This window comes from Miniopterus schreibersii (assembly GCF_964146895.1).
Source record: "Miniopterus schreibersii genome assembly, chromosome: 2".
NCBI classification, from domain to species: Eukaryota; Metazoa; Chordata; class Mammalia; order Chiroptera; family Miniopteridae; genus Miniopterus; species Miniopterus schreibersii.
Window position 1 is genome coordinate 150903133 of NC_138102.1, and position 25682 is coordinate 150928814.

At 36.3% G+C, this 25682-nt stretch overlaps 1 protein-coding gene across 2 annotated transcripts in view; it reads left to right on the forward strand.

Annotated features, from left to right (window-relative positions):
* Positions 1-25682, forward strand: part of CPNE8 (copine 8) — a 185152-nt gene that overhangs the window by 123585 nt on the left and 35885 nt on the right. For both annotated transcript variants that reach the window (XM_081128758.1, XM_081128759.1), the window contains 3 exons: positions 2562-2615; positions 3642-3703; positions 21833-21879. In XM_081128758.1, coding sequence (XP_080984884.1) covers positions 2562-2615; positions 3642-3703; positions 21833-21879 — 163 coding nt within the window. The remainder of the gene's footprint in view (positions 1-2561; positions 2616-3641; positions 3704-21832; positions 21880-25682) is intronic.

The window sequence follows — 25682 nt, forward strand, 5'->3', positions numbered from 1 at the left end:
CACTGCCTTGCCAGTTAACTACCCGATATGTGTTGAGCATGTAGTGTGTTTTAGCCGTTAATCCTTGAGCTTTGTTATCTGTACATTCTCTGTGTTTTTCATTTTAATACACATGGATAGCAAATGAAAATATCTCAGCATTTAGTCAATAACGATCACCGTTTCCCTGCCAGATGGACACTAAAATTAACCTCTTTGAAGTTAAGAGTGGAGGAAGCACATTCTTCTGCCACCTTCTTACTGGCCTAAAGCAGTTGTATTCCATGCATTCATTCATGTGTTAACTTATAAATAAAATATTTCTTATATGGCTTCTGTATTCCCACTCCGAGTCAAGCCCCAGGGATACAGAGGTGAATAAAAACTTCAACGTCTCATGGGCGAGACACACACAGGAAATGTGATCGTGTGTGTTGGAAACGGCCGCCTCTCAGAGTACACGCTTAGCGGACTGTGGCATGTTTGGTCGGAGGACAAGCAGCCCAAGAAAGCGTCACAGGCAAGGACAAAGATGCAGTAATGGATCAGCTTTTCTATCTGGGCCTTTCAAGAAAGGACTGTTAAGGCTCTAAACAGGAATTGAAAGTAATGTAAGACAGGTCATACTTATGTAGATGCCTGTGTTCTCCGTCCAGCCCCAAAGCTGAGGACACGTGTGCCAGTCCTCCTTGTCCTTCGGACTCAGCCACTGCCCGCAACCACGTAACCAGGAGCCAGCCGCTTTGCATATGTTGGTAAAGTCGCTCTGTGCCCCAGCAGTGTAAAACTCTGCCTAGGTGATCACTTGCCGCTTCAGCAGGCTCTCGGGCAGCCAGAAATTAAGGATTAAGGCTTCCTCTCGTCTTCCCTGGCTGTGCACAGAGACCTGCACATGTATTTGACCTTCTAGATTCCCAGCCACATACTTGAGCCTTTAAAAGTCAAGGCTGGTTTTGGCAGGTAGACCTTCTGTCTGATCCTGGGAGGATAGCATTACCTCCAGAACTGCAATCATACTGGGTTGGAGCTCGCTTCAAGGCTACTGCTAGGTCTGCCGTGAGGCCCTCAGTTGGCGTGCTTATTACGAGGGCTTCGGCTGGGCGTGGATCCTATCTGGTCCCTAGGTGGCAGAGGCTGGCTCTAGTACCTTGCTTGGTAGGGCGGTCCTGGGTCTCCAGTCAGCTAACTTGTTGCTAGGTGCACAGGCAGGTGTGGCTTCTGCCAGGTCCCTGGGAGGGCTCCCCGCTGAGTGGGCAGGACTGGTCCTGGACCACACCTAAGAAGACCTGGAACTAAACCCTGTCGCTGTTTCAGGTTCCATAGCCAAGACTGAGGTCTGCAGACCTGGCTCTGGGGGCACAGATGAGCATGTCTCCCACCAGGTTCCTGGGTGGCTGGACTGCTTCCTTGACTGAGACTGGAGGGGCTGGAGCCAAATCTAGGGATATTTCAGGATCTCCTGAGGTGCAGACATGAGTGTTTTATCGAGGGTCTTTGAGTCAGCAAGATTGCTCACAGACTGGCTGGATGGGTCTGGAAATGAGCGTTGGGGCCTTTAAGGGTCTTTGGGCTGCAGACAGCGCCGTTTCCGCCTGGGACCCTGGGGCCGCAGGACTGGTGGCGGACTGCAGCTGGTGGGGGACTCCAGGATCCCCAAGGGTGCACACGCCGGTGTCTCCTGCTGGCTCCAGGGGCCAGCAAGCCTTCAGATGCTTTTTAAATCTTTACGTTTTTAGTCTCTGCTGCAGCCCACCTGAGCCAATTACTTTTTTCTTTCTAGAACGTTGCATTTGCCTAGTCCCTTTTGTTGGAGCCCTAGTTTACATTAATAAATTCTAGTTCAAATGATACTTATAAATTCTTTCATCTTTCTTTCCTTATCAAAATGCTTCTTTTATATTTTGGATTGAGATGTGCTGAAAGATCCTTTCTTAAGGCACTTATCCTATTAGATTGATTAACCTATTAGCCTGACAGGCCTCCCTCGTCTTTATATTCCCTGTCCCCTCCGGTGTCTGGGACAGTGCAGGAGTGCAGTGATGTTTCTCAGGGCGTAAACAGTCCAAAACTCAGCCTCCTGTCCGCAAACCTCACCTTTACCAATTACTGTGCAGCCTGGGTGTCCGGTTGAAATTATTGCCAGTATAAAGCAATAGACTCAATAGAGCCCTTATATATTCACATATTTGGGTGATTTGCTATGTTAGTGTACTTAACTCAATGAAAAATTAAGTCTTTTGACTCTATTTTTCTTTCACAACTTATATTTTTTTCTACGGAACAATCATTATTATTTAGAGCCTTGGGTATTAAAGCTCTTCCTCACATCAAGAGATACAGGTGGGTAAGGGTAATCAATGCATAAAGTAATTGAGAACATGAATGAAAAAGCTTTTTTTAAAGATGAATGTCGCTACTACCTATTGCAGAGGCGTTTTGGCTAAATTACTGTGCAGTAATCATGCTAAAGGCATTGGTAAATGAAGAGATGCAAAAGAAGCGAAGGCAGCAGGCTGAACGACACACTTTCAAATAATTTTAGTATCAAACCTAACGCGTTGTAATTGTTTTCTCTTTTTAAGGTGGTGAATCCCAAAAAGAAAGTAAAAAAGAAAAAATATATTAATTCGGGAACAGTAAGTCCAATATTATGTTATGCATGAAGGATTCAAATAAATGAATAAAAATATGTACGTATAACATTTTTGATCAGAACAGAAGTAACTCAAGACTGAGCCTCTTCTTTTAGAATTTTAATATGAAGGTATATAGTAATAGAAACTTGCTGTGGGAATGTTTCTGATGAAAAGCACCTTCTGGGAGGTACTGACCCGGCTTTCTGCAGGTTGCTCTAGGGGTCGTAATGCCTGTGAGGGAAGCTGAAGTTTTCTTAGGAATTCTTCATTTAGTGGAAACACACTGGAGAGAATCACGCAGACATGAAAAGTTTAAGTGGCCTTTAGAAATACTCCTTATAGGCTGCACTTAATTATTATGACTGATATTGTGGCATGTGAAAGTGCTTGTTTATAGTGCATTCACATTTACAGCTCTGTAGAAATGCTGGACTAAGTCAGCGCAGAAGGTGCAAAAATGAAAGTATATTAAAACCGTGAAAAATCAAAATCATCCTATTTTGATAAAAAAATATACTGAAGATTTTATCCTAAGGTTAATTCTCTTTGGGAGACGCAAAAATCTATATTCTCTCCAAATTTCCTTTTAAAGATTTCTATAAAACAAGACACTTAAAATATTAAATGGCCTCATTACAGGACCATGACAAAAACACACATTTCCTCTGATATGGCTTAGCTCATTGATTGTGATTTTTTTAGTTTTAACCATTTTTTCAACTCCCTTTCATATGTTCGTTGATCTATAATGGGAAGTAACACAGTGTCCTTGAAGATGTTTATGCTGTTCTTTACAGGAAGTAAACCGGTCATAGAGATGACTTAGTTAATTTTTTTTAATCCCTTTCATTTTGATAATTTTAAATGTAAGAACAATCAGTCCTGCAGTTTTTAATAAAGAACAATATCTTTGATTTTCAAATGCAAGGAAATAAGATTTTCTCCCTAATAGGAATAGAGTCCACTTGGTATTGCAATTAGAACTAGCTGGTGATCCTCCCCTGTTTTTCTCTTTTTCCCCCCCAGGTAACCTTACTCTCTTTCTTGGTAGAAACAGAAGTTTCATTCCTTGACTATATTAAAGGAGGGTAAGTCATTCCCTGAAATTGGATTGTTGCTTAAGCATTTCTTTAAATGTATGTAGCAAGTGTTACCACTAGGTAACAGGCAACTGAAATAATCACCTTTATTGTGTTTTGATGGCAGATCAATTGCACCTTTGTTTCAGACCCATAAGATAAACTTATATACCAAGAGCTATTACTTTTGGAAAAAACTGTAACTTTCTTTGACCAGGAGAAAAAACTTTATTGTGTTAGTAATAGTTGTAAAGTTGTTATGTGTGCTTTCCTAGAATGTTTTCATTTTCCTAACACATGGGAGTTTTCAGATTCACTTTTTATTATTTTTAAAATTAAAGAAAGCTGAGGGCTTGTGGCAAATGTTTATTCTAGCTCCAGAATATTAAAGAATGTATCTTGTCATGAAATCATAATGCAGTTATGGATGGTGAATAGTCATTTAGTTGCTCCCTAAGCTTCTAGGCAGGAATACATATTAGAAAAAAAATTGGTTGTTCTAACCATTCTTAAAATTTGTCAGAGTCCAGACAGAGCCTGGGTAGGTAATATATTATGGATTCTTATACCCTGGTTGTTAAGAAGGTTTTCCTAATTCGTCCCTATTTTTAACCTAGTTGCTCCTATTTTTTACCTAACCAAGCATCCCTAGAGATTGCAAACAATCATCTATTACCAGATGGTCTAAAATATCCACATTTTCTAATTTATTTGCTGTTACCTTGTATTTACAATATATAAAAATAGTAAGGGGACAAATTTGAATGTTTAGTATTCAAATTTGAATGTTATTTCATGACAAATAGGAGCAACCAGGGACAAAACTCATGTAAATCTCTTTCTAATTATGATTCAACACTTTTCTTTTCAATCTTCAGTCACTAATCAATTGTCATGAAGCCTAAGACAGGGTGGGAGAGTGAGGGGTCCAGAGGAGCAAGGACAGTTTCCCCAAAAAGGGAGAGCTTTCACCATTTTGCTCTTATTTAAGGAAACAAAACAAAAAAAAACAATGCTTGCCTAAGTGGAGAATCTTGGCTATATATAGACATCTTGCAAACTGCCATCTGGCTGCAGAGTCTTAGAAATAGTGGTAGTTTCAATAAAATTAAGGAAAACATTCTAAGTGGAGAAAATGTTTGTCAACTCTCCTTAGTAGTCTAGTGTCTGCGCATATTCTTATCTTTATAAGATGGGATAATAGAAAGCTGAGTTAGTTAAAAAAAAAAAACAACACACAAAAAAGGCCCTGGCTGGTGAGCTCCGGGGTTAGAGCGCCAGCCTGCTTTCCTAAAGGTGCAGCCCAGTTCCCAGGCAAGGCGTGTACCTGGAGTGCATGGTAGATCCCCACCCTACACTCTCTCTCCCCCTGCCCTCCCTTCCGTTCTCCAAAAATCAATGGAAAAATATCCTTGCCTGAGGATTTAAAAAAATAGGTTCCTGTATAAATAAACTTCTTAGTAGCTGTAGCTATAAAGAAAGATGGTAAGACAATGGCTATCTCTTGGTATAGCCTTTTTAAACTAACAAAAATAAAAGTGTTTGCTCGATCTGGCTATTGTTTTCCTGTTGAAATAATGATTTGAAGTTTTAAAACGTTAAAAATTTCTTTTGTTTTGTTTTGTGGGCATGTTAAACGTGTGTGTGTGTGTGTGTGTGTGTGTGTATAAGAAATACCCAGTATGTTCTGTCAGCAGTGCAAATCTAGTAACATTTTGATGTGCCTACCAGTCAACAACATTTTCAGAATCTTTTACCAATAAATAAATCACTTTTGTTGATTGTTCCCATTTTCCTTTTGAGGATCCTGAGGGCTAATGAGAGCAAATAGGTTTCCACTGTACCTAGTGCAATGGCATTTTGGATTATATCACACTGTCATATTTTTCTGCTTCTTCCAACCTTCATTTAAAATTTTTTTTATTTTTGCCTTACACACTTCCTATTTATAGCACTGTCTGTGCTAGAAGAAATGCTTGTGACCTTTTTTTGCCAGAAATCAGTATATAAATGGAGCCCCAACCTGTGAGGTACACTTTGTTTCAATCCTAACTTCCCATGAATTTATAAGAATCCATTTTTTATTTACAAATGGACGTGGGGAAACAGAGTTTGAATTTCACTACATAATTAATCTAACTGGACTTATATTAACTCATTATAACCATATCTAGAAATAACATAAAATATTATTTACATAGAATACATTTTTATATGAAGATGAGTGTAATATTTTTTGCCAATCTGACAAAAAAAGATAAGTATGATTTTGATTCATTTATACCACCAGATGGCTATTGTTGTGTTAATTGTTGTCATTTTTTTATTTGACAATCTAAGGAAAAAGAGGTCAGTGCCCCTGAGTAAATAGTCAGCTATTGCATGTTTTAAAAATTCTTGTGGCACGCCAGTGTGCCTGCTGCTGCACACTGGTTGGAAATCCCTGCTCTGTGTGGATAAATGCACTTCAATGGTGGAAAATCATATTAAAAGCAAACATATAATTACACAAAATTTCTGAATAGTAGCAAAATAGAATATAATGAGCTGTATTCATTTCAGATTAGAATTAATTATAATAATTGACCATTAATTGTGTATCGTTTCAATAATGGATATTGAATCTCATCTGAACATCAAGTCAGAATTCCTAGTCTCTAGCAACCAAAAAAAAAAAAATTCTGAAAATTGTTAAACACCTTGGTAATATTTAATATTCCTTATAGTAATTTTTTCAAAAACCACACAATACTTGCCCTTTATTAGTGTTTTATTTTCAGGTTTGGGGAACAAAATATATGTCTCCTGAATTTTAAACATAAATATCTATATTTGTGTTTCACATTATAAACATAAAAGGTGAATGAAATGGTAAAAAGAAAAATTAGGTAAAATGAAAATAATATGAAGCTAGATCCCATGTAATCATACGCTCTAGAGATAATTACTGTTAGAAATTTATTCTCAAACACACAATATTTTTTATAACAGTGTGAGCACACTGTACACAATATTTTATAATGTATGTTTTGTCTAGTCGACATGTCGGGTATATATATTTCCCAGTACTTATATATCTGTCTTAACAGTTTTTAATTGCATAGATGCACACAATTTAGTTTAAAAACATCCTGTGCTACACATTTTAGTTGCAACTATTTTATCTTCCCATTATAAACAAGGCTTCAATAAGAAACACCCTGGTGCATACGTTTTGTGCACTTGGTTAAGCACGCCTGCAAGGTCACTTTCTAGAAATAGTGCTGTCGGAGGTGTATTTTATAGTTTGTTAGATATTGCTAGGTCGTGATGCTGACGTTTGTATATGAAAGCACCATGTCCTTGTTCTTATTGAAGAGTGCCACTCCTTCATTTTTGCTAACTTAATACGTAGATATTATAAGGCATCAGTTTTTGCCTGTGAGACCTCTGTTTTTTAATTGCGATGCCCTTTATTCAAGGCCAATTTTTAACCAGCGGTGTCTCTGGCAACACAGATTTCAGAACTCTTTTTTAAAAATGGTTTTGCTTTTTTCCTGCTGCTTCTTCCCCAAGTCTCACCAAAAAAGGCTGAGTATTTTCAACTGAGGACGAAGGCAGCTCCATCCCTTGGTGCCGTCCACACTTCAGCTAAACTCCCCCAACATGCACCTTTGGTCTTTGGTCTCTGCTCTTCGGCACACATCTAAAAAGGCTCCTCTTAATTTTGCCATCTGGCCTTGTTTCTTTTTGCCTTGTGATTACATTGAAGAACAATAAAATAAGCTAACACTTTTGGCTACAATCAAGCAAGCATCTCAAAATAGTATCTTGGAGGTTGTATTAGCATATTTGAAGGTTTGTTTTCAAGATTAGCTTTTTTGAAGAAATGCTCCACCATTATTACCAAGTACGATATTTCAGAAGCTGTTGGAACTAAGTGTTGTATTCAGTTTTGTTTTTGTAATAAATCATAGAAGGTACTCACTTTTAACTTAAAATACCCCAAATATCAACATTTGTTACTGGCATTTGTGGATTGTTTTTTGCTAATTTGGGTTAGCATCATTGTTGCTGATTTTCATGGTATCAATTCAGGGACCTACTCACCACAGTCTTTCTAGTCTAGGAGAAACTATTGTTGAGTTATGCTTATTTATGCTGAATCTTACTTGACAAATAAAGATAGAGGTCTTCAAAACAGGTGAAAAATTATCATATAAAATCTGAGTAACAATAATTAAATTGGTACTCCGGCTAGCCTGGGCCATTTAATTGAGGTTTTCCTGTATTGATTTGTTCTCTACACAAATTTTATAAACCATTTCCCTTATGCTGGTTGTGTTGGGGGAGTGAAAATAAAGGGGGCAAAATAGGTGCCTGATGTGGAGTATGTAGGAGTAGTAGATTGTGATCAAACTCTCAGAAATTCTTGAATTGCACTTTAAAATGTCATCTCTCTTCTTGTTTCATCTCACAAAAATATAATAGAATAGAAAGTGATAAAAACATTATTTGTTTTCTCATGAAACCAAGCAGAAATTATGCAGAGTTAAGGATGAACACACTTAAATACTAAACAAAACTGTTTTCATAGTCCTTTAATATCTTCGCTTTCAAAGGAACGTTTTTACAGGCCTAATTTTTAGTGTTTCAAATTCTAGGATTCCATTATTTTAGTCATTATCGAAGTAGGCATTTACATGAAAATATAACCTTGATTGTGAAATCATTTGTTAGCTTGTTACTGTTCATTCACTGCCTGAGTCCCTAAAACACTGTTTGGCTGCAGTTGACAGGTTTGTGGATTCAGGTATGCAGTGAGCAGAGGAGGCAGAGGAGACGGATGCATTCTAAATCAGCCAAGATCCTATTTTTATGCAAATATTCTGTGAAATAAAAATCGGATTTTTAGAACTTTTTTTTAAAGCAGTGCCGTGCTTTTCCTGTAGCATAAGATACATTTTATGACTTGAAACAGTAAAGAGTTTTATTTTCTACATAGAAGAAAAATATCCATAAAGAGACCTTACTGTAGAATAATAAAACTTGATTGCCTCTTCTGGATCGTTGACCTTAGGGTCGTTATTTTAAATCATACTCTGTACATTTATTTCAGTGGTTTTTTAAAAATTTCTCTTATTAAGGAATAATTTTAAATATTAGAAGTCTGATATAATTGGCAACTGAAGATGTTTATTTAGTAATCAGTTTATGGCATTGGATATCCCAGTTACCATTAATAAGGATAATGTCAGATTCATATAAAATCTCAGAATGTTTGGAAATCTGTGATAATCCTTTAGGGTAATGTCATCATTATGATAATTATTATTGGTGAAATGAGTTTATTGACCCCTCCAGATTTGTCAAATACATATTTCCATTTCCCAACAACTCACACTGTAAGTATCTGAGAGCAGAATTGTAAATTTCAGTTTGGTTTTGTCTGCCCTTCAGTCTTCATGAAACTCATTGCTCCTCCACTCGCATGACCATGAACAAATGTCTGTAAAGTTTTCCACATCTCTTTGACTTGCAGATGAAGAGGGAAAACACACCACAAATTCTGATGCACACTGAGTCCCTCTAAGCTCCCAGGATTTCACCGGTTGTGTTGACAAATGCTAGTCTATGCTTTTATCAGATAACTGAGTCTACTAGAAACTTGCAGGTCTACAGATGGTGGTTTTCTTCCTCTGAATAACATCCAGATGATCCTGACAAGCCATACAAGTCCCTACCACTTATAGCTAGTGGTTGTTAGCCTCCCTGGGTGTCATTTTAATTGTCTATTTGTATGATGTGTCTTCTCAAAGAGACTGACAATTTGAAATATTTTTATAGAGCTGAGCACAAAGTAGACACTGAATAAATATAAATTAATTAGAAAGCCATTTTAAGCCAGACTTTTGACTCTTTCCCCCAAATCTCTTAACGTAATGAAACATTATAAATAAATAGGGCTTTTAAACAAAAGAGTGTGACAATTCAGTGAACTGGATGACAAACCCCCATTTGTGTCTCTCTTAGGATTTATCATCTTGTGACCTTTCTCTTTGCATGCCTCATACCACAATTACCAAACCAAACAGATGGACCAGGCTTTCTGGGATAGGAAAAAATGCTTTTGTGTCGCCTCTGCCAGAAATAATCTCACCTTAACTCCCTATCTGGGTTTGTAGTCACTTGGAGAAAGGCAGACCAAGATGAAAGCATCACATGCTTATTTCCTCACGTCTTAGAAAGGAAACATGAGAGGGGGTAATAGAGGAGATGCTAAGTGGGCAAGTCTTGGGCAAGAATCAAAATAATAGGTAAATGTTTGGCAAGAGGTCAAGCCTATTGCACAGATGTGGTTGCTGGTAATTGAAGCAGTGCATAGCAGGGGCTAAGAAGTTGGGCTCTGGCATTAACTGCCTAGTTCAAATCCTAGATCTGCCTCTTGTTAGCATAGCCTGTTTCCATTTCTATGAAATAGGAATAAAAAAAAGAATGCCTTTGTAGTTCAATTCTCTTTGTAGGAATGCCAGAACATTCCTTCCATTCTGATCGATCTCAATGTAAACTCATGACCCTGAATCTAAAATTTGTCTGAAATTATTGATAAAAGGTTTATATTCCATTTAAGAGAATTAAAAAGTCTTAGGGGAGAAAAAAAGAGCTACCTACCTATTGTAAGCTAATTTTAAAGGCCAAAGTGTAGGCTTTTTGATACTGTTATAAACATGAGTTGAATAGCTGACTATCAGTAAGTCCTGTTATAAACAAGCTCCATAAGGATTTTTTTCCTTAAAAATATTTGAAGCCAGCCCTGGCTGGTTTTGCTCAGTGGTTAGAGCATCGGCCCATGGACTAAAGGGTCTCCAGTTTGATTCTGGCCAAGGGCATGTACCTCGGCTGCAGGCTTGATTCCCAGCCTGGTCGGGGGCACCTGCAGGAGGCAACCAATCGATGTGTCTCTCTCACATCGATGTTCTCCCCTCCCCTCCCCAACTCTCTGAAAAGCAATGGAAAAAATATCCTCGGGTGAAGAGTAAAAAAAAAATACTTAAAGCCAGTGCAATGATGCTGTTAAATGTTGCCTTAGTTTTATAAAATTGGTGGCATTATATTGGATATGTTGCCTCAGGGAGCACATTTTGCCAGAACATGCAACACTATAGGGTGTGTGTTTGTTTGTTTTTCTAATCCAATTTCTTGTTTCAAAACTGAATATACATGTCTAGGATTTTTTATAGTGCTTCTTGTGGTGGCACCCAAGAGTTTTGCTTTCATCAAATCAGTGGAGAGCTAAATCCTGCAGCACTCTATGGGGATAGATCTAATAAAAATAAAGCCATTCTGCCTTCTATAAGTGCATTCACATAGAATATTACCATATATAAACTAAACTCATCCAAACTAAGATTTAGAATAGAAACTCTTACAAGTATTAAGACTCATAAACATTGTTTTGGTTAAATCTTGATTCTAACTTTTTAACATGCAACATACATGCTTGAAAAGCCTAGATCTAATGTCCAGTTATCTCTTTTAGAATTACCAGCTTATGTTATTTTTCAAATGATTTTTTCAGAGCTATCCATTTCGAAGTCAAAGAAAATTCATCATCAGAACTAGAGCTGGTTTAGCCAAAATATTGACAATCTATTCTGTATCAGGCTGTTTCTTAGTTATGTTTCATCATCAGAGTGTGCACTTTTAGCCACACTGTCTCTGAAATAGTATCTCTTTGTTGGGCAATTGAAATGTTGGGGGCTGGAAGGAAAAGAAACAAAGATAAACCGGGGTGCCTTACTAAGGGCAGGTTGTGGTAGGGTGGAGAGTTTACTACTGACATTGCTTAGTATTGCTGGAGTATGGTGATATTAGAATGTAGATTATTAGAAGATGCCACTATTGTTTTTAAGTTATCTACAGACACTCTCTATTGCCTGTACTGACTGGGGGTTCATTTCCCCAGCATTAATACGCCACTGACCAATACTGTTAAGTAAAATTCCCCAGGGCCAAAACCAGAGAAAGAGGCTGACAACTCCATCACTATATAAAGAGTTCATTAAGGGCCTGGTCAGCACACATGCCGGGGTTGGGGCGTGCAGGAGGCATTGATGTTTCTGACTCTCTCTCTCCCTTCCTCTCTCTGAAGTCAATAAAGATATATTTTAAAAAAAAATAATAATAAAAGAGTTCATTAAGAGAACTTATATAGGAGGTGCTTCTTGGGTGGCAGAGAGATGACATGGATATTTCAGTGCCTCCCACCCCCCAGACTGTGTGCTTGTATCTCCTAAGCAGCGAGTCTACATGCTGGGAAAGGAATGCCTGGGTGAGCAAAGGGACCGGGTGCTGCGAGGCTCTGGCTCCAGAGCCTGTCAAGACATGGGTAACACTGAGGGCCTCTTGCTCTGGAGGCAGAAGTAACAGAGATTCTTAATTAGCCCAGAGCTCTTACGTACATTTCACAACCCAGGGGGAGTCAGGGCTCCGGGCTTATTCGGGAATCAAAATGTTATATTAGCGTCAAGATGGATGCCTTTTGTTTCTCACAAACACTATGGGAAGAATTAATGGGAAAGAAATATATGTTAATGTAAAAAGAGAACTGTCTCTTCTGACCCCAGAGGAAAGGATTAATATGAAACAGGAGAGAGTGACATGGGTTGCTGAAGAGAGTTGTCCTCCAGCACGTAGAATATTTTCCATGTGCAGGTACTTCAGGGTTTTATTTCTAATAATTAGAGGACTTCTTCAAAGTAGCTGTTACCTATTTGTCATATGAGATAATTGGGGCTCAGACAGTTGGCAATTTTGCAAAGGAGTCACAACAACCTTGTTAGTTGTAATTCTGGGTTTCAGACTCCAATCTATGATTCAGAAGTTCATAGTCTCTACTGGGAGTCATTGCCTCCTCAGTACCTACCTTATTTTAAAAGGGACTAGGTTAGGTAGTGCTTATGTTTTTAGTTTGGGGTTATTTTGATTATGCCACTTATGAGATATTTTCTAAACTAGTGGTTTGAAAAAAAGTTGGACAACTCGTATACCTTCCTTGAGGAGTTCTTGGGCTGTAAGACCTTGAGAATTGTACTTTGGAACACTGTTATTGTGTTAAAACAAAACAAAACTGAAATCAGTCTTCAGTCTGGAGGAAGCACAAAGGTTTGTTAATTTGTGAAAATTAAGTTGAGTAAGGACCAAGATTATTAGCATAACAAGTTGAGGAATTGCATCACTTGTCTCTGGTTTCTTTTTATTCTTCCTTTTGACATTTCACGAATCCCTCAGAAATCTAGGATGCGTGGAGGGACAGCAAGGAAAATAAGAGAGGGGGAAAGCTTACAATTACTCAGTGCAGAGGGGTTTTGTTTGAGGAAGTACCCAGATCACAAGTTCTAAGTGGTTAGATCACTCGAGGTGCAGTTTGAGGTGGACATGTTAGGACCTCAGGAGCTGGTGGGAAGGAAAGGAAATCTGACAAGGGAGGGTCAGTTTCCGAGAAATAGCCTGCAGCTCTCTGGCAGTTCCAGAAATTTAATAAGCACCCGATACTCCAGTTTTCAAAAAAGCACGCCAAAGTCAAGTCCTGCAAAACTAGCATCAATAGCGGTGATAACGATCATAAGAACTACTTACTGAGTGTTAGGGTTTGACCAGAGGCAAGGGCTGTGAAAGAATTCACAACTAAAAGAAGAGATGCAGAGAAGTTTATTTTACTTCTTCCCCCTCAACGCCCTCCAAGAGAAAGGGCCCCTGTACTGCTAATCAGTGTAAGGGCCAGAAGCAAGTGGGGCTGCCCCTTTTAAGTAGAGGCTGTTGCTAAGCAACAAGGGAGGGAGCAGGTAGGTCTTGAAGTTGAGCAGATACCAAGGAGGTTGCCTTGAAAAGTTACACTTCGTTTGTTTTCCAGGAGAGAGTCCAGCAGACGACATCCCAGGGAGGTGGTGTATCAGAATTTCCCCCAAGCCTGTAAAACACGCTCAGAGCAAAAGTGATGAGGGGTTCAAAAGAGGCTTGTTTGGAGGGGAGGGAGGAGGGAACTTTCTGACTAGAGACTCCTTGGTGTTCATTATCCTTGAGTTGTGAAAACAGCAGGGCCCAGGGGGATGCAAGAATGTAGCCTTGAAAGTAGCTTATCTTGTCCCACAGTTTGAACAGAGAAGCCAACAGTCTTGGGATTTAATTATCAGACGCTTTCCAAAAATTGTGGAAGGCCACAGCCAAGAAAACAAGAGCCCCTTTTCCTGCCCTTACACTGAGTGTCTACTGAAGGACAGATGCTTTTCTGGTCCTCACAACAATCCAAGGAAGGGTTTTTGATTTGTTTTTGTCCATTCAAGACCATATAGCCTTCTCCCCCTTATTATTATTACCTGTCGCAGTAATGGCCGTGTAGATGCCTGACCCAACATAGTCTGGCCTCTGTAGCTGCCTCTCATGATAGTTCCTGGCCCCAGTAGCTGCCTCTGGCTGATAGCAGCGGCCTGATAGTGATTGCCTCTCGTGATAATGTCTTCCTCTTGTGATAGTAGCTGCCTCTCACCGTAGCAGTTGCCTCTCTCAACAGTAGCTGCCTGTTGTGATATTGTCTGGCTCAGTGGTTTCCTGTCATGTTATTGTCCAACCCCATAGCTGCATGTTATGGGATTTAGGTGATTCTAAAGGAATATGTGCTTTTTAAAAAATTATTTTATTTCTTAATTGAACTTATTGAGGTTCCATTGGTTGATAAAATTATGTAGCTTTCAGGTGTACAATTCTATAGTACATCATCCATATATTGTATTGTGTGTTCACCACACCGAGTCATGTCTTCTTCAGGCACCATTTACCCCTCCTTTACCCTCTCCTGCCATCCCACCCCCATTCCCCTCTGGTAATGACCGTACTGTTGTCTGTCTATGAGGGTTTTGTTTGTTTTGCTTAATCCCTTCACCTTTTTCACTTAGCCCCCCTCCTCTTCCCCTCTGATAGCTGTGAGTCTGTTTCTGTTTCATTGATTTATTCTGTTCATTAAAATCCACATATAAATAAAATCACATGGCACCTGTACCCCGCTGAGTGGCCCAGCCCACCCCACCTAGCACAATATTCTCCAAACCCATCCATGTCTGTGGAAAAGGCAAGATTTCCTTGCCTCCCAGGGCCAAACAGCATTCCATGGTGTAAATGCACCACAGCTTTTTTAATCCACTCATCTACTGATGGGCATTTGGGCTGCTTCCAAATCTTAGCTATCATAAATAATGCAGTGAACATAGGGGAGCATATATTCTTTTGAATTAGTGTTTCAGGTTTCTTCTGATATATTCTTAGAAGTGGGTCAGATTGCTGGGTCATAAGGCAGTTCCACTTTTAAATTTTTGAGGAAACTCAAGACTGTTTTTCATATTGGCTGGATCAGTCTGCATTCCTATCAACAGTGTACGAGGTTCCCTTTTCTCCACATGCTTGACATCACTTATTGTTTGTTGATTTATTGATGATACCCATTCTGACAGATGTGAAGTGTTATTGTGGTTTTAATTTGCATCTCTCTGATGATAATTGTCATTGAGTATCTTTTCATGTCTTTTGGCCACCTGTATGTCCTCTTTGGAGAAGTGTCTGTTCAAGTCCTTTGCCCATTTATTAATTGGATTGTTTTTTTGGTGTTGTGTTTTCTAAGTTCTTTATAAATTTTGGATATTGGCCCAATAATCAGATGTATTGGTTAATGTGTCCCATTCAGTGGGTTGTCTTTTCATTTTGTTGGTGGTTTCCTTTGCTCTGGCAAACTTTTTAGTTTGCTATAGTCCCATTTGTTTACTTTTTCTTCTGTTTCTTTTGCCCAAGGAAATTTATCAGAAAAAAATATTGCTATGAGAAATGTCCGAGATTTTACTGGCTATGTTTTCTTCTAGGGTTTTTATGGTTTTGAGCCTAACATTTAAGCCTTTAATCCATTTTGAGTTTATTCTTGTGTATGGTGTAAAAAGGTGGTCTAGTTTCATTTTTTTGCATGTATCTGGCCAATTTTCCTGACACCATTTATTACATAGACTGTCTTAATGCCATTTTATGTTCTTGCCTCCTTTGTCAGATACTAATTGACCATAAAGGTATAAGTTTATTTGTGGGCTCTCTGTTCTGTTCCACTTGATCTATATGTCTGTTTTTATGCCAATACCATGCTGTTTTGATTGCTATGGCCTTGTAGTATAGTCTGATACCAGGTAGCGTGATTCTTCCAACTTTGTTCTTCTTTTTCAAGATTGCTGTGGCTATTTGGGGACTTTTGGGCTCCATATAAATGTTTGGAATGTTATTTCTAGTTCTGTGAAATACATCATTGGTATCTTGATAGGAATTACATTGAATCTATAGACTGCTTTGAGTACTATGGACATTTTAATGATGTTAATTCTTCCTATCCATGAACATGGTATATGCTTCCACTTATTTGTATCTTCTTCCTTTTCTGTCTTCAGAGTCTTATAATTTTCCAAGTACAGGTCTTTTACGTCGTAGGTTAAATTTGCTTCAAGGTATTTTTTTGTTGTCGATGCAATTGTGAATAGAATTGTTTTCTTAGTTCTCCTTTCTGATAGTTTATTATTGGTGTATAGAAATGCAACTGATTTCTGGGTATTTATTTTGTATCCTGCTACTTTACTGAATACATTTATCAGTTCTAGTAGTTTCTTGGTGGAATCTTTAAGGTTCTCTATATACATGTCATCTGCAAATAATGAGTTTGCTTCTTCCTTTGCAGTTTGGATGCCTTTTATTTCTTCTTGTGTGATAGCTGTGTTGAGGACTTCCAGTACTATGTTGAATAAGAGTGGTGAAAGCAGACATCCCTGTCTTGTTCCTGATCTTAAGGGAAACACTTTTAGTTTTTGTCAATTGAGCATGATGTTGGCTGTGGGTTTGTCACGTATGGCCTTTATTATATTGAGGGACATTCTCTCTATTTCCATTTTGCTTTGAGTTTTTATCATAAATAATCCAAGGAAGGTTTTATTATTTTTATTTTATTACAGATGAGGTGCAAAGAGGTTAAATAGCTTTTCCAAGATTGCATTGCAAGGGAGGTGAAAGTATTTATATTTGAATTTGCATCTCAAAGCCTGCCCTCATTCTAGCAGACCTCAGTTGTCAAGGGTAATGAATCCTCTGAAGTTTATGGGCATGGGAAGTAGGAATTGTGAAGATGCAGCAAAACTTGGAATCAAGCTGCTGTCTGTGTCAAATAGATAGTTGAACTACTTTTAAGAAAGAGGAAAAAGGTAAGACAGAAAAGGATTCAAGTTTTAGCCCATGGTGAGCTAGGGTTATGCAGGATGAGGCTGATGATAGTGCCAGAGACAAGTGAATGGGTTCAGGGCAGGTTCTAGAGCTGAAGTATAAAACCAAGTATTGCAAACCCAGGAAATCAAGACAGAAGCAGTCTTGGTGCCAGCATGGCAATAATGAGAGGAATACTGGTGCATCTACTACGGAAAACAGTGTGGAGTTTCCTTAAAAAATTAAAAGTGGAACAGCCATTTGACCCAGTGACCCAGTGGAAACTCCTAGGAATGTATCCTAAGAATCCCAAAACAACAATCAGAAAGAGTATATGCACCCCTATGTTCATAGCAGCACAGTTTACAATAGCTAAGATCTGGAAACAGCCCAAGTGCCCATCAGTAGCTGAGTGGATAAAAAAGCTGTGGGGCATTCACACCATGGAATACTACGCAGCTGTAAAGAAGAAGGATCTCGTACCCTTTGGGACAGCATGGGTGGACCTGGAGAATATGCTAAGCAAAATAAGCCAGTCAGAGAAAGACAAATATCACATGGTCTCGCTTATATGTGGAATCTAAGGAAAAAAGTAAATTGACCAACAAGATAGGACCATAGATATAGAAGCATGAAACAGACTGACAGATCTCAGAGGAAAGCTGGGAAGGAAGGTGGGAAGAGATTGACCGAAGAACTTATAAGCATATACGCACAACCCATGGACACAGACAACAGACAGGGGAAGAACTGGGGAGGGGTGAAAACTGGGGGGAGGGGCAAAGGAGGGAAAATGGGGGACATCTGCAATAATTTGAACAATAAAATAAATTTTAAAAAGAAGAGTAGGCACACATCTCAACCACCTTGATGGGTTCGAAATTCCAACAGCTTATGGTTCTGAATCTGCATTTGTCAAGATTAATTTAAAGAAGGTTGGGGGAAAGTTTATCTTCATATTGATAATGTTAAGTTCATGCAACTGAACAGAATTTGAAATTGGGAGGAAAGTAATGCAATCCTCCTGGACACCCATCACAGCTGTTAGTTCTGAAGAATTAATTTATAATGACAGTTGTAGAAAGGTTATTAGATGGCATTACTCTGTGTGTGTGCATGTGTATGGGCATGTGTACATATGCGCAGTTTTCTTCGATACGCCCATCTATACTTGTTTTCTATGGACCTTTGCTTCGCTGGTTAAATCTTCCATGCTGACATCCAATTTATCTGTCACTCACTGCTTTTGGAAAGGCAGCAAGAGTAAAATTAGGACATTTTCCAAATATATATTGTAGCACTACTAAGACATATGAATTGGGAAGTCTCATGAGATGTTACTACTAACTCATGAAATCTGGCAGGCATGCCGTTTTTATACTCTAGAATATAATATAACATAAACGTAGAATATAGTAAAACAAAATGACAGCTGAAGTAACAGCAGAATATTTTGAGGACTTACATGTGATAGTTTTATGAATATTCTGTCAATCATCTGTAAACTCAGATTTCTTACTTTGACATGTGCTGATTTTTTTCCCCTAACATTAAGCTTCAACCAATATTAATGAAAAAAGGTAATAAGATTAATGATAAAGATGTTTTGTTTGCTTTACTTTTATGACACAAATAATTTATCAAAGTCTTCAAGAAATCCGCCTTATAGTCTCAGAAGTTATGGTTTCAATAGCAACTTAAAAAAACTTTATTTTTTTTCAAAACACACTTGGTATAGTAAGTATACACTATAATATGAATGACAGAGCCTTAGAAATCATGAGAATGGGCAAGCTGTAAATGCACAGTTGAGTTTTAGGTTACGCTGTTGACTGTGAATTCAGTTATAAGCTCCTGTGCTGTTTTTGCCAATTGTTTTTAATAGTAGGAAGATGGAATTGTAAGCTCTAGGAGCTCAGGGATAGGACTCCTAGAACTTAAATTGTTTGGTTTTCTCCTGTTTTCTCTTTATCACTTAAATACAGTGCTTGACAACTGGAAGATTACAGTTGTCAAGATTAGAGTTGTCAATTACAATTCAATAAATAATTGTTGAATTGTAGTTTTTTAAACAAAAAAATCCAAATGGTGTAATAATAGGCTAAGGGACATGTTTTATGTAGAGCCATCATATTTTTCTTCTGATTTGAATAGTACTGATTCAAAACAGTAAAACAGTAAGATTCTTTCTGACGTGAAGAGTGAGGCAAAGAACTAATCGAATCTTGAAATGAGCCAGCCCCCAGGTGCGCCTCTCAGTACGTGGAAGGCATTGTGCAGACACGGGTATAGAAGAGAACTGGCTGAAGGCAAGGTGTCCGTGCCCGCAGGCTAAGGGGGCTGACCCAAACTCAGCTACGAAACTGACCTTTATCATGTGCTGAGACATGTGTTCTTGAAGCTCAGAGTTATTTTTTATTCCTAAGGAGGTGTCATTTGAATAAAATAACATAAAGAAGCATTTCTGCCAATTATTTTGTGATTGAGATATTTGATAACATACTTAACAGAAGGACAAATTTGCCCAAGCACAAGACTATATCCTGGCATCTTTATCACTAAGGATATCTGTGCAGTATCATTTTTAGGTTTGCAACATAATAATTATCTTTTGTGTTCAGCAGTTTACAAATAATTAATCATAGAAATGGAATAGTATAGAGTTTATGAATATGGTCTTTGAGGTTAGATATGAATTCCAATAGTGGCATTTATTACTCATGTGGAAAGTTATTAAATTTTGTGAGCTTAGATTTCCATGTCTGTAAAAAAATAATATTACCTTCTTGTAAAAATATTAGATTAATTGATATAAGCTATGTAAAACACACAATAGATTAGATGATAGATAGATAGATAGATGATAGATAGATAGATAGATAGATAGATAGATAGATAGATAGATAGATATAGATAGATAGATAGATAGATAGATAGATAGATAGATAGATAGATAGATAGATAGATGATAGATAGATGATAGATAGATAGATGATAGATAGATGATAGATAGATGATATAGATAGATAGATAGATAGATAGATAGATAGATAGATAGATAGATAGATAGATGATAGATAGATAGATGATAGATAGATAGATAGATAGATAGATAGATAGATAGATAGATAGATAGATGATAGATTAGATAGATAGATAGATAGATAGATAGATAGATGATAGATAGATAGATAGATAGATAGATAGATAGATAGATAGATAGAAAGATAGAAAGATAGATAGAAAGATAGATAGATAGATAGATAGATAGATAGATAGATAGATAGATAGATAGATAGATAGATAGGTGATAGACAGATAGATGTAGATAGATAGATATAATGTTTTGTGTAGTTTTTTCTGTCAGTCCTTGCTTAATTATTGTGTGCCAGGCACCTTTCCTCTGAGAGTTTTAAAACTTGGCTAGTGTCAGTAACTGGGTTGTTGGAATTGAAACCCAGTTTTCTCAGACTCAAAAGCTATACCCTTTCTAATACACCATGCTTCCTATAGTACAGCCAGTTCTCTCCCTATCAGCAGAATGACAAAGCAATGTGCTGATGGATAGTGACAGTTCTTTCAAGTTCCTCAAAGAGATTTATTATCTCAAAATGTTCTCCCAAATGTATCCCTATATTCTTTTTCTAAAATTTTTTAAACTCATTTTGGTTCATACTATTTAGTGTATGTTCCAAATTAACCTATATTCTTAGCCTATAAACCTAATTACTACTTTAAGAAAAAATTACCAAGTAGCTATAAAGAGAATCTATATTAGTTTTTTATTAAATGTAAAGCATAAAAGACTCATTCCTTAGAAAAAAATGATTGATTTGTTTCAATACCTGCATAGTATTTAGGGCTTTTCAGGCTTCATTTTTAAAGACAGAAGGAAATATTACTATAGTTAATACTAAGAGAACTACAAGGGATCCTGTGCTGTAATAGTTAACATCATCATCATCATCATCATCACCACCATTTATACAGCGGTTTCAAACTTGAAGTGGTAAATCAGTTGTGCAGTGTGTCAAAGTAATTTGTTATTAAAAATAGTCCAAGTATTCATGGTTTCAAATGATTTTCTTTTTCAATTAAAATTATTTTTTAAATTAGATATGATTTCAGGTTATTCCTGTAATCATATCATTGTCACATATTTGTATTTTTATGCTTTACTTGTTGAGAAAGAGGCTGAATTACTTATAGAAAGAAGCAGAGGTATATACAAAAGAGTGCAGCTTTTATGTGAATGCCGTCACTTTGGTTTCTATCAAAAAAAGGGGGGGAGGAATATAACCCAGAAAAATCATATATAACCAATTTTATCTATATAAATATTTATGTCTATAGACACACACACACATAGGAATGCAGTAATCACTGAGAGAGAGATCAGTATCTGAAATACTTCATTTTTTAGGAAAGCAGGAGAAAATTGTGTGTTTTAGGATTGTTGGAAAGAATTAGTTCAAGAAATGAGATCACTAGAGTACTAGAGATGATTTTAGCTTTGTCACACTTTCAAGGGCATAATAATTTCATGTAAACTATAGAATAGTTTTGAAAGCATATTAAGAATGAATGCTGACAGGTGGAGTCTGGCAAATAATTATTTGCAGTTTCACTTCTTCATTATGAGCTCCTTACTTGGTTATTGTGCTCCAAAATAAGAGGTAACTTTGTTTTATTTTACAGGCGTATGATTGTAAAGGTATTTTACCAAGTTCTTACCATTGAAAACTGCCGATCTGATGCTATCCAGTGTGTACTGTGACATAGTTGGCAATAGTAATATTTAAGAAAATTAGTTATGTTAAAAAATATGAAAACACAAATGGAAATCAAACTTTTTGTATTAATGAATCTTATTTACTTATATTCTAGAACGCAAATCAATTTCACAGTCGCTATTGATTTTACAGCATCAAATGGTGAGTATTATGACTATCCCCTAATAAAAATTATCAGCAATTAAGTGAAAAATTAATATTTATTTTCATGAGGTTTAGATATTTTATTTCTACATTTTCATATTTTGAAGTGTTTCATATAAAATTCAGATATTCAGATAAATTTTCTTTTTAACAGTGTGAATTAGTTCAGGTATAATAAAATTTTAGATTTAGTTTAAGCCCATTGTATACCCACCCCCATTTCTTCTACCCTCCCCTCTTCTTCATAAATAATTATAATTCTGAAATTTGTCTAATTATAATCCTCCTTTAATAGTATTTTTATTTGTAATAATTTATATAAATGTAATTCAAGTACATGTACCTTATTTGACTTGCTTTATTTTTACTTGATTATTTATTTTTAAGAATTATTCATGTTAACACATTTATATTTAATTCAGAAGGAATGTCATCTAATACCCCATGTGCAGATATTTGTAATTTGTATATCAAATATTTCAAGAAAAAAGTAGTGGACTTTTAGTTTTATTTTGAAGTAACTTTGTTTCAAATAGGACAGTCATCTGAAACAGTTATTATGTATCATAAGAATATGAATCTCATTATTTAGCTTTTACCAGAAGTTGTCATCAGTTTATATATGTCTAGTCATTTTTCTTTTCTTCAAATTATTTATTGTGCTTATTATGACCCTCACATTATATTTCTTTTATCTCACATCTCTTTCACATTGATTCACGTTTCACAAAGTAATAGAATTTTTAGGTAAAAAAGCACCTTGGAAATCACTTACTGCAGTCGTCTTCTTATACAAATGGAAAAAAAAAAATCCAGAAATCTTTTTAGTAATAAATACATCTTGCTTGTTAATTCTTGAGTTAGAAATAGAGATTAGGAGATCGAACTCCAATTCAGCTCACCTTAGACTACATGTTGAGTTTATTCTCCAGCATTATGACTTCACGTTAATGATTTTTACTTATATGTTTTATTCAATAAAATATGGAACATAGAAGTAAAACCTAAAGCCCAACTAGTTTAAAATACTAGCTTTTATTCACTGATGACCATTAGCACACCAAGAAGAGCAAGAATCTGTTCGATAGAAAGACACAAACTTTTGAAACTGACATAAAAAATAGAAAATCTGAATATATCTGTAATAAGAAATTTAATTAGTAATAAATAAATAAAAACCTACCCACAAAGTTTATCTGCACCTATGTCCAGATGGCTTCATGAGTGAATTCTACCAAATATTTCAAGAAGAATTAATAAAAATTCTTCACAGACTCTTCCAAAAAATAGAAGACGAGGGAACACTTCTTAACTCCGAAGATCTCATAATAAAAGAAAAACTAAATAATAATTTTTATGGATATAAATATTTTCAATAAAGTGCTAGCAAATTGAATTCAGCAGTATATAGAGAGAATTATATACCCTGATCAAATAAGATTTATCACAAGAATGCAAGGTTGTCTTAACATTAAAAAAATCAAATAATGTAATGCACTATATCAGTAGAAAAAAATGTAAAAAACCACATGGTCATCTCAATTGATGTAGAAAAAGCATTTGACAAAGTCCAACATACTTTCACGGTAAAAACACTTAACAAACTAGGAATAGAAGTTGCCTTACTAAAGAAGGGAATATATGAAAAACTCATAGCTAACATTATACTTAACAGTGAAAAGTTAGATGCTTTCTCCCTAAGATAAGAAATAAGATAAGCATGTCTACTCTTATCACTTCTAGTCACCATTGTACTGGAGGTTGTGTCCAGAGCAATTAGGCAAGAAAAAGCTATAAAATATATCCAGATTGGAAAGAAAGAAAAAGTATTTTTATTTGCAGATGACATAATCTTGTATATAGAAAATCCTAATTAATCCACTAAGAGCCTATTAGAACTAATAAATGAATTTAGTAAGATTGAAAAATAAAACATCAATATATAAAATAATTTTTTTTCCTTACACAATTCCAATGAACAATCTGAAAATGAATTTATGAAAACAGTTCTATTTACAATAGTATCAAAAGGAATCCAATACTTAGGAGTACATTTAACAAAGTGAGTGTAAAACTTATACTCTAAAAACGACTCTGAAAAAATTGTTGAAAGATTAAAGATCTAAATAAGTGGGAAAACACACCGTGTTTATTGACTGGAAGATTCAACAGTGTTAAGGTGGCAATATTTCCCAAGTCAATCGACAGATTCAATGCCATCTTTATCAAAACTTGAAAAAATGGATAACTGACCCAAACAAAAGCACACTTGAGGGAAAAAGAAGGAAGTAGGAAGATTTGCAATTTGCATTTTTGAAACTTACTACAGAGCAACAATAATCATGACAATTGGTGCTGGCATAAAGATACAGATATAGATCAATGAAATAGAATTGAGATTTCAGAAATAAACCTGTGTGTTTAATATGAACTGATTTTGAGAAAGGTACCAAGACAATTCGATGAGGAAAGAATAGTCTTTTCAACAAATTATTCTTGGGACAACTGGATAGCCGTATTCAAAAGGATGAAGTTGGACCCTTACCTCACATAACATGTGAAATTCATGCAAAATAGATCAAAGACCTCCATGCAAGAGTTAAAACTGTAAAATTATTAGGAGAAAATAGGGGTATGTTTTTATGACCTTGGATTCGGCAATTGAGTCTTAGATATGATACCGACAACATGAGCAACAAAAGAAAATAATAGATAAATTGAACTCCATCAAAATTACATTACAAAGTGAAAAGACAAGTCCAAGATTGAAAGAAAATATTAGCAAAACATATAGGAGGCTTGTATCCAGAATATATAAAGGACACTTATAACTCAATGAAAAGACAACCCAATTAAAATATGGAATATAGACATTTTTCCAAAAAAGATATAAAAATGACCAATAAGCACATGAAAATTACTTAGACACCAGGAAATGCAAATCAAAACTATAGTGAAAGACTACTTCACACCGACTAGGGTGGCTGTAATCTAAAAATCAGGTAACAAGTGTCGGGAAGGATGTAGAGAAACTGGAATCCTCATACTCTGCTGGTGATAATGTAAAATGGTGTAGCCACTTTGGAAAACACTTTGACAGTTTCTCAAGTTACTATAGTTACCATATGACCCAGCAATTTCACTCCTGCATATATACACAAGAGAGATGAAAACATACCTCCATACAAACACACATACATGAATATTTTTAGCAACATAACAGCTGAAAATGGATACAACCCAAATTTCCATGAGCTCATAAATGGATAGAAAAATGGGGTATATTGATACAAATACTATTCAACAATAAACAAGAATGAAATATGAAGTGATGAAACATGCTACAACATAGATGAAACTTGAAATCACGGTGAAGTGAAAGAAGCTAGTCACAAAAGACCATATCATATGTAATTCGACCTATATGAAATGTACAGAATTCACAAATTAATAGAGACAGAAAGTATATTATTGTTTAGGGCTGGGCTGGATGGAATGACGAGTGAATGATAGTGAATAGGTACAGGGTTTCTTCTTCTTTCCTCCCAAATATAAGTGAAAGTTTTTTTAGAAAGTCACCAAAGGTAGAAGTGAGCCTTAGAAGTGAGCCAGATGGGCTGCGTGGGCACAAGCCGCAAGTCTTGAGGTGATGAAAATGTTCTAAAATTGATTGTAGTGATGGTTATACATATCTGTGAATATACTTAAAACCATTGAATTATATAGTTTAAATGGGGGAATTGAAAGCTTTTTAAAAAAGAGTCTATCCAAGTAAGATTATTTTACGAAGGCATGGTGTA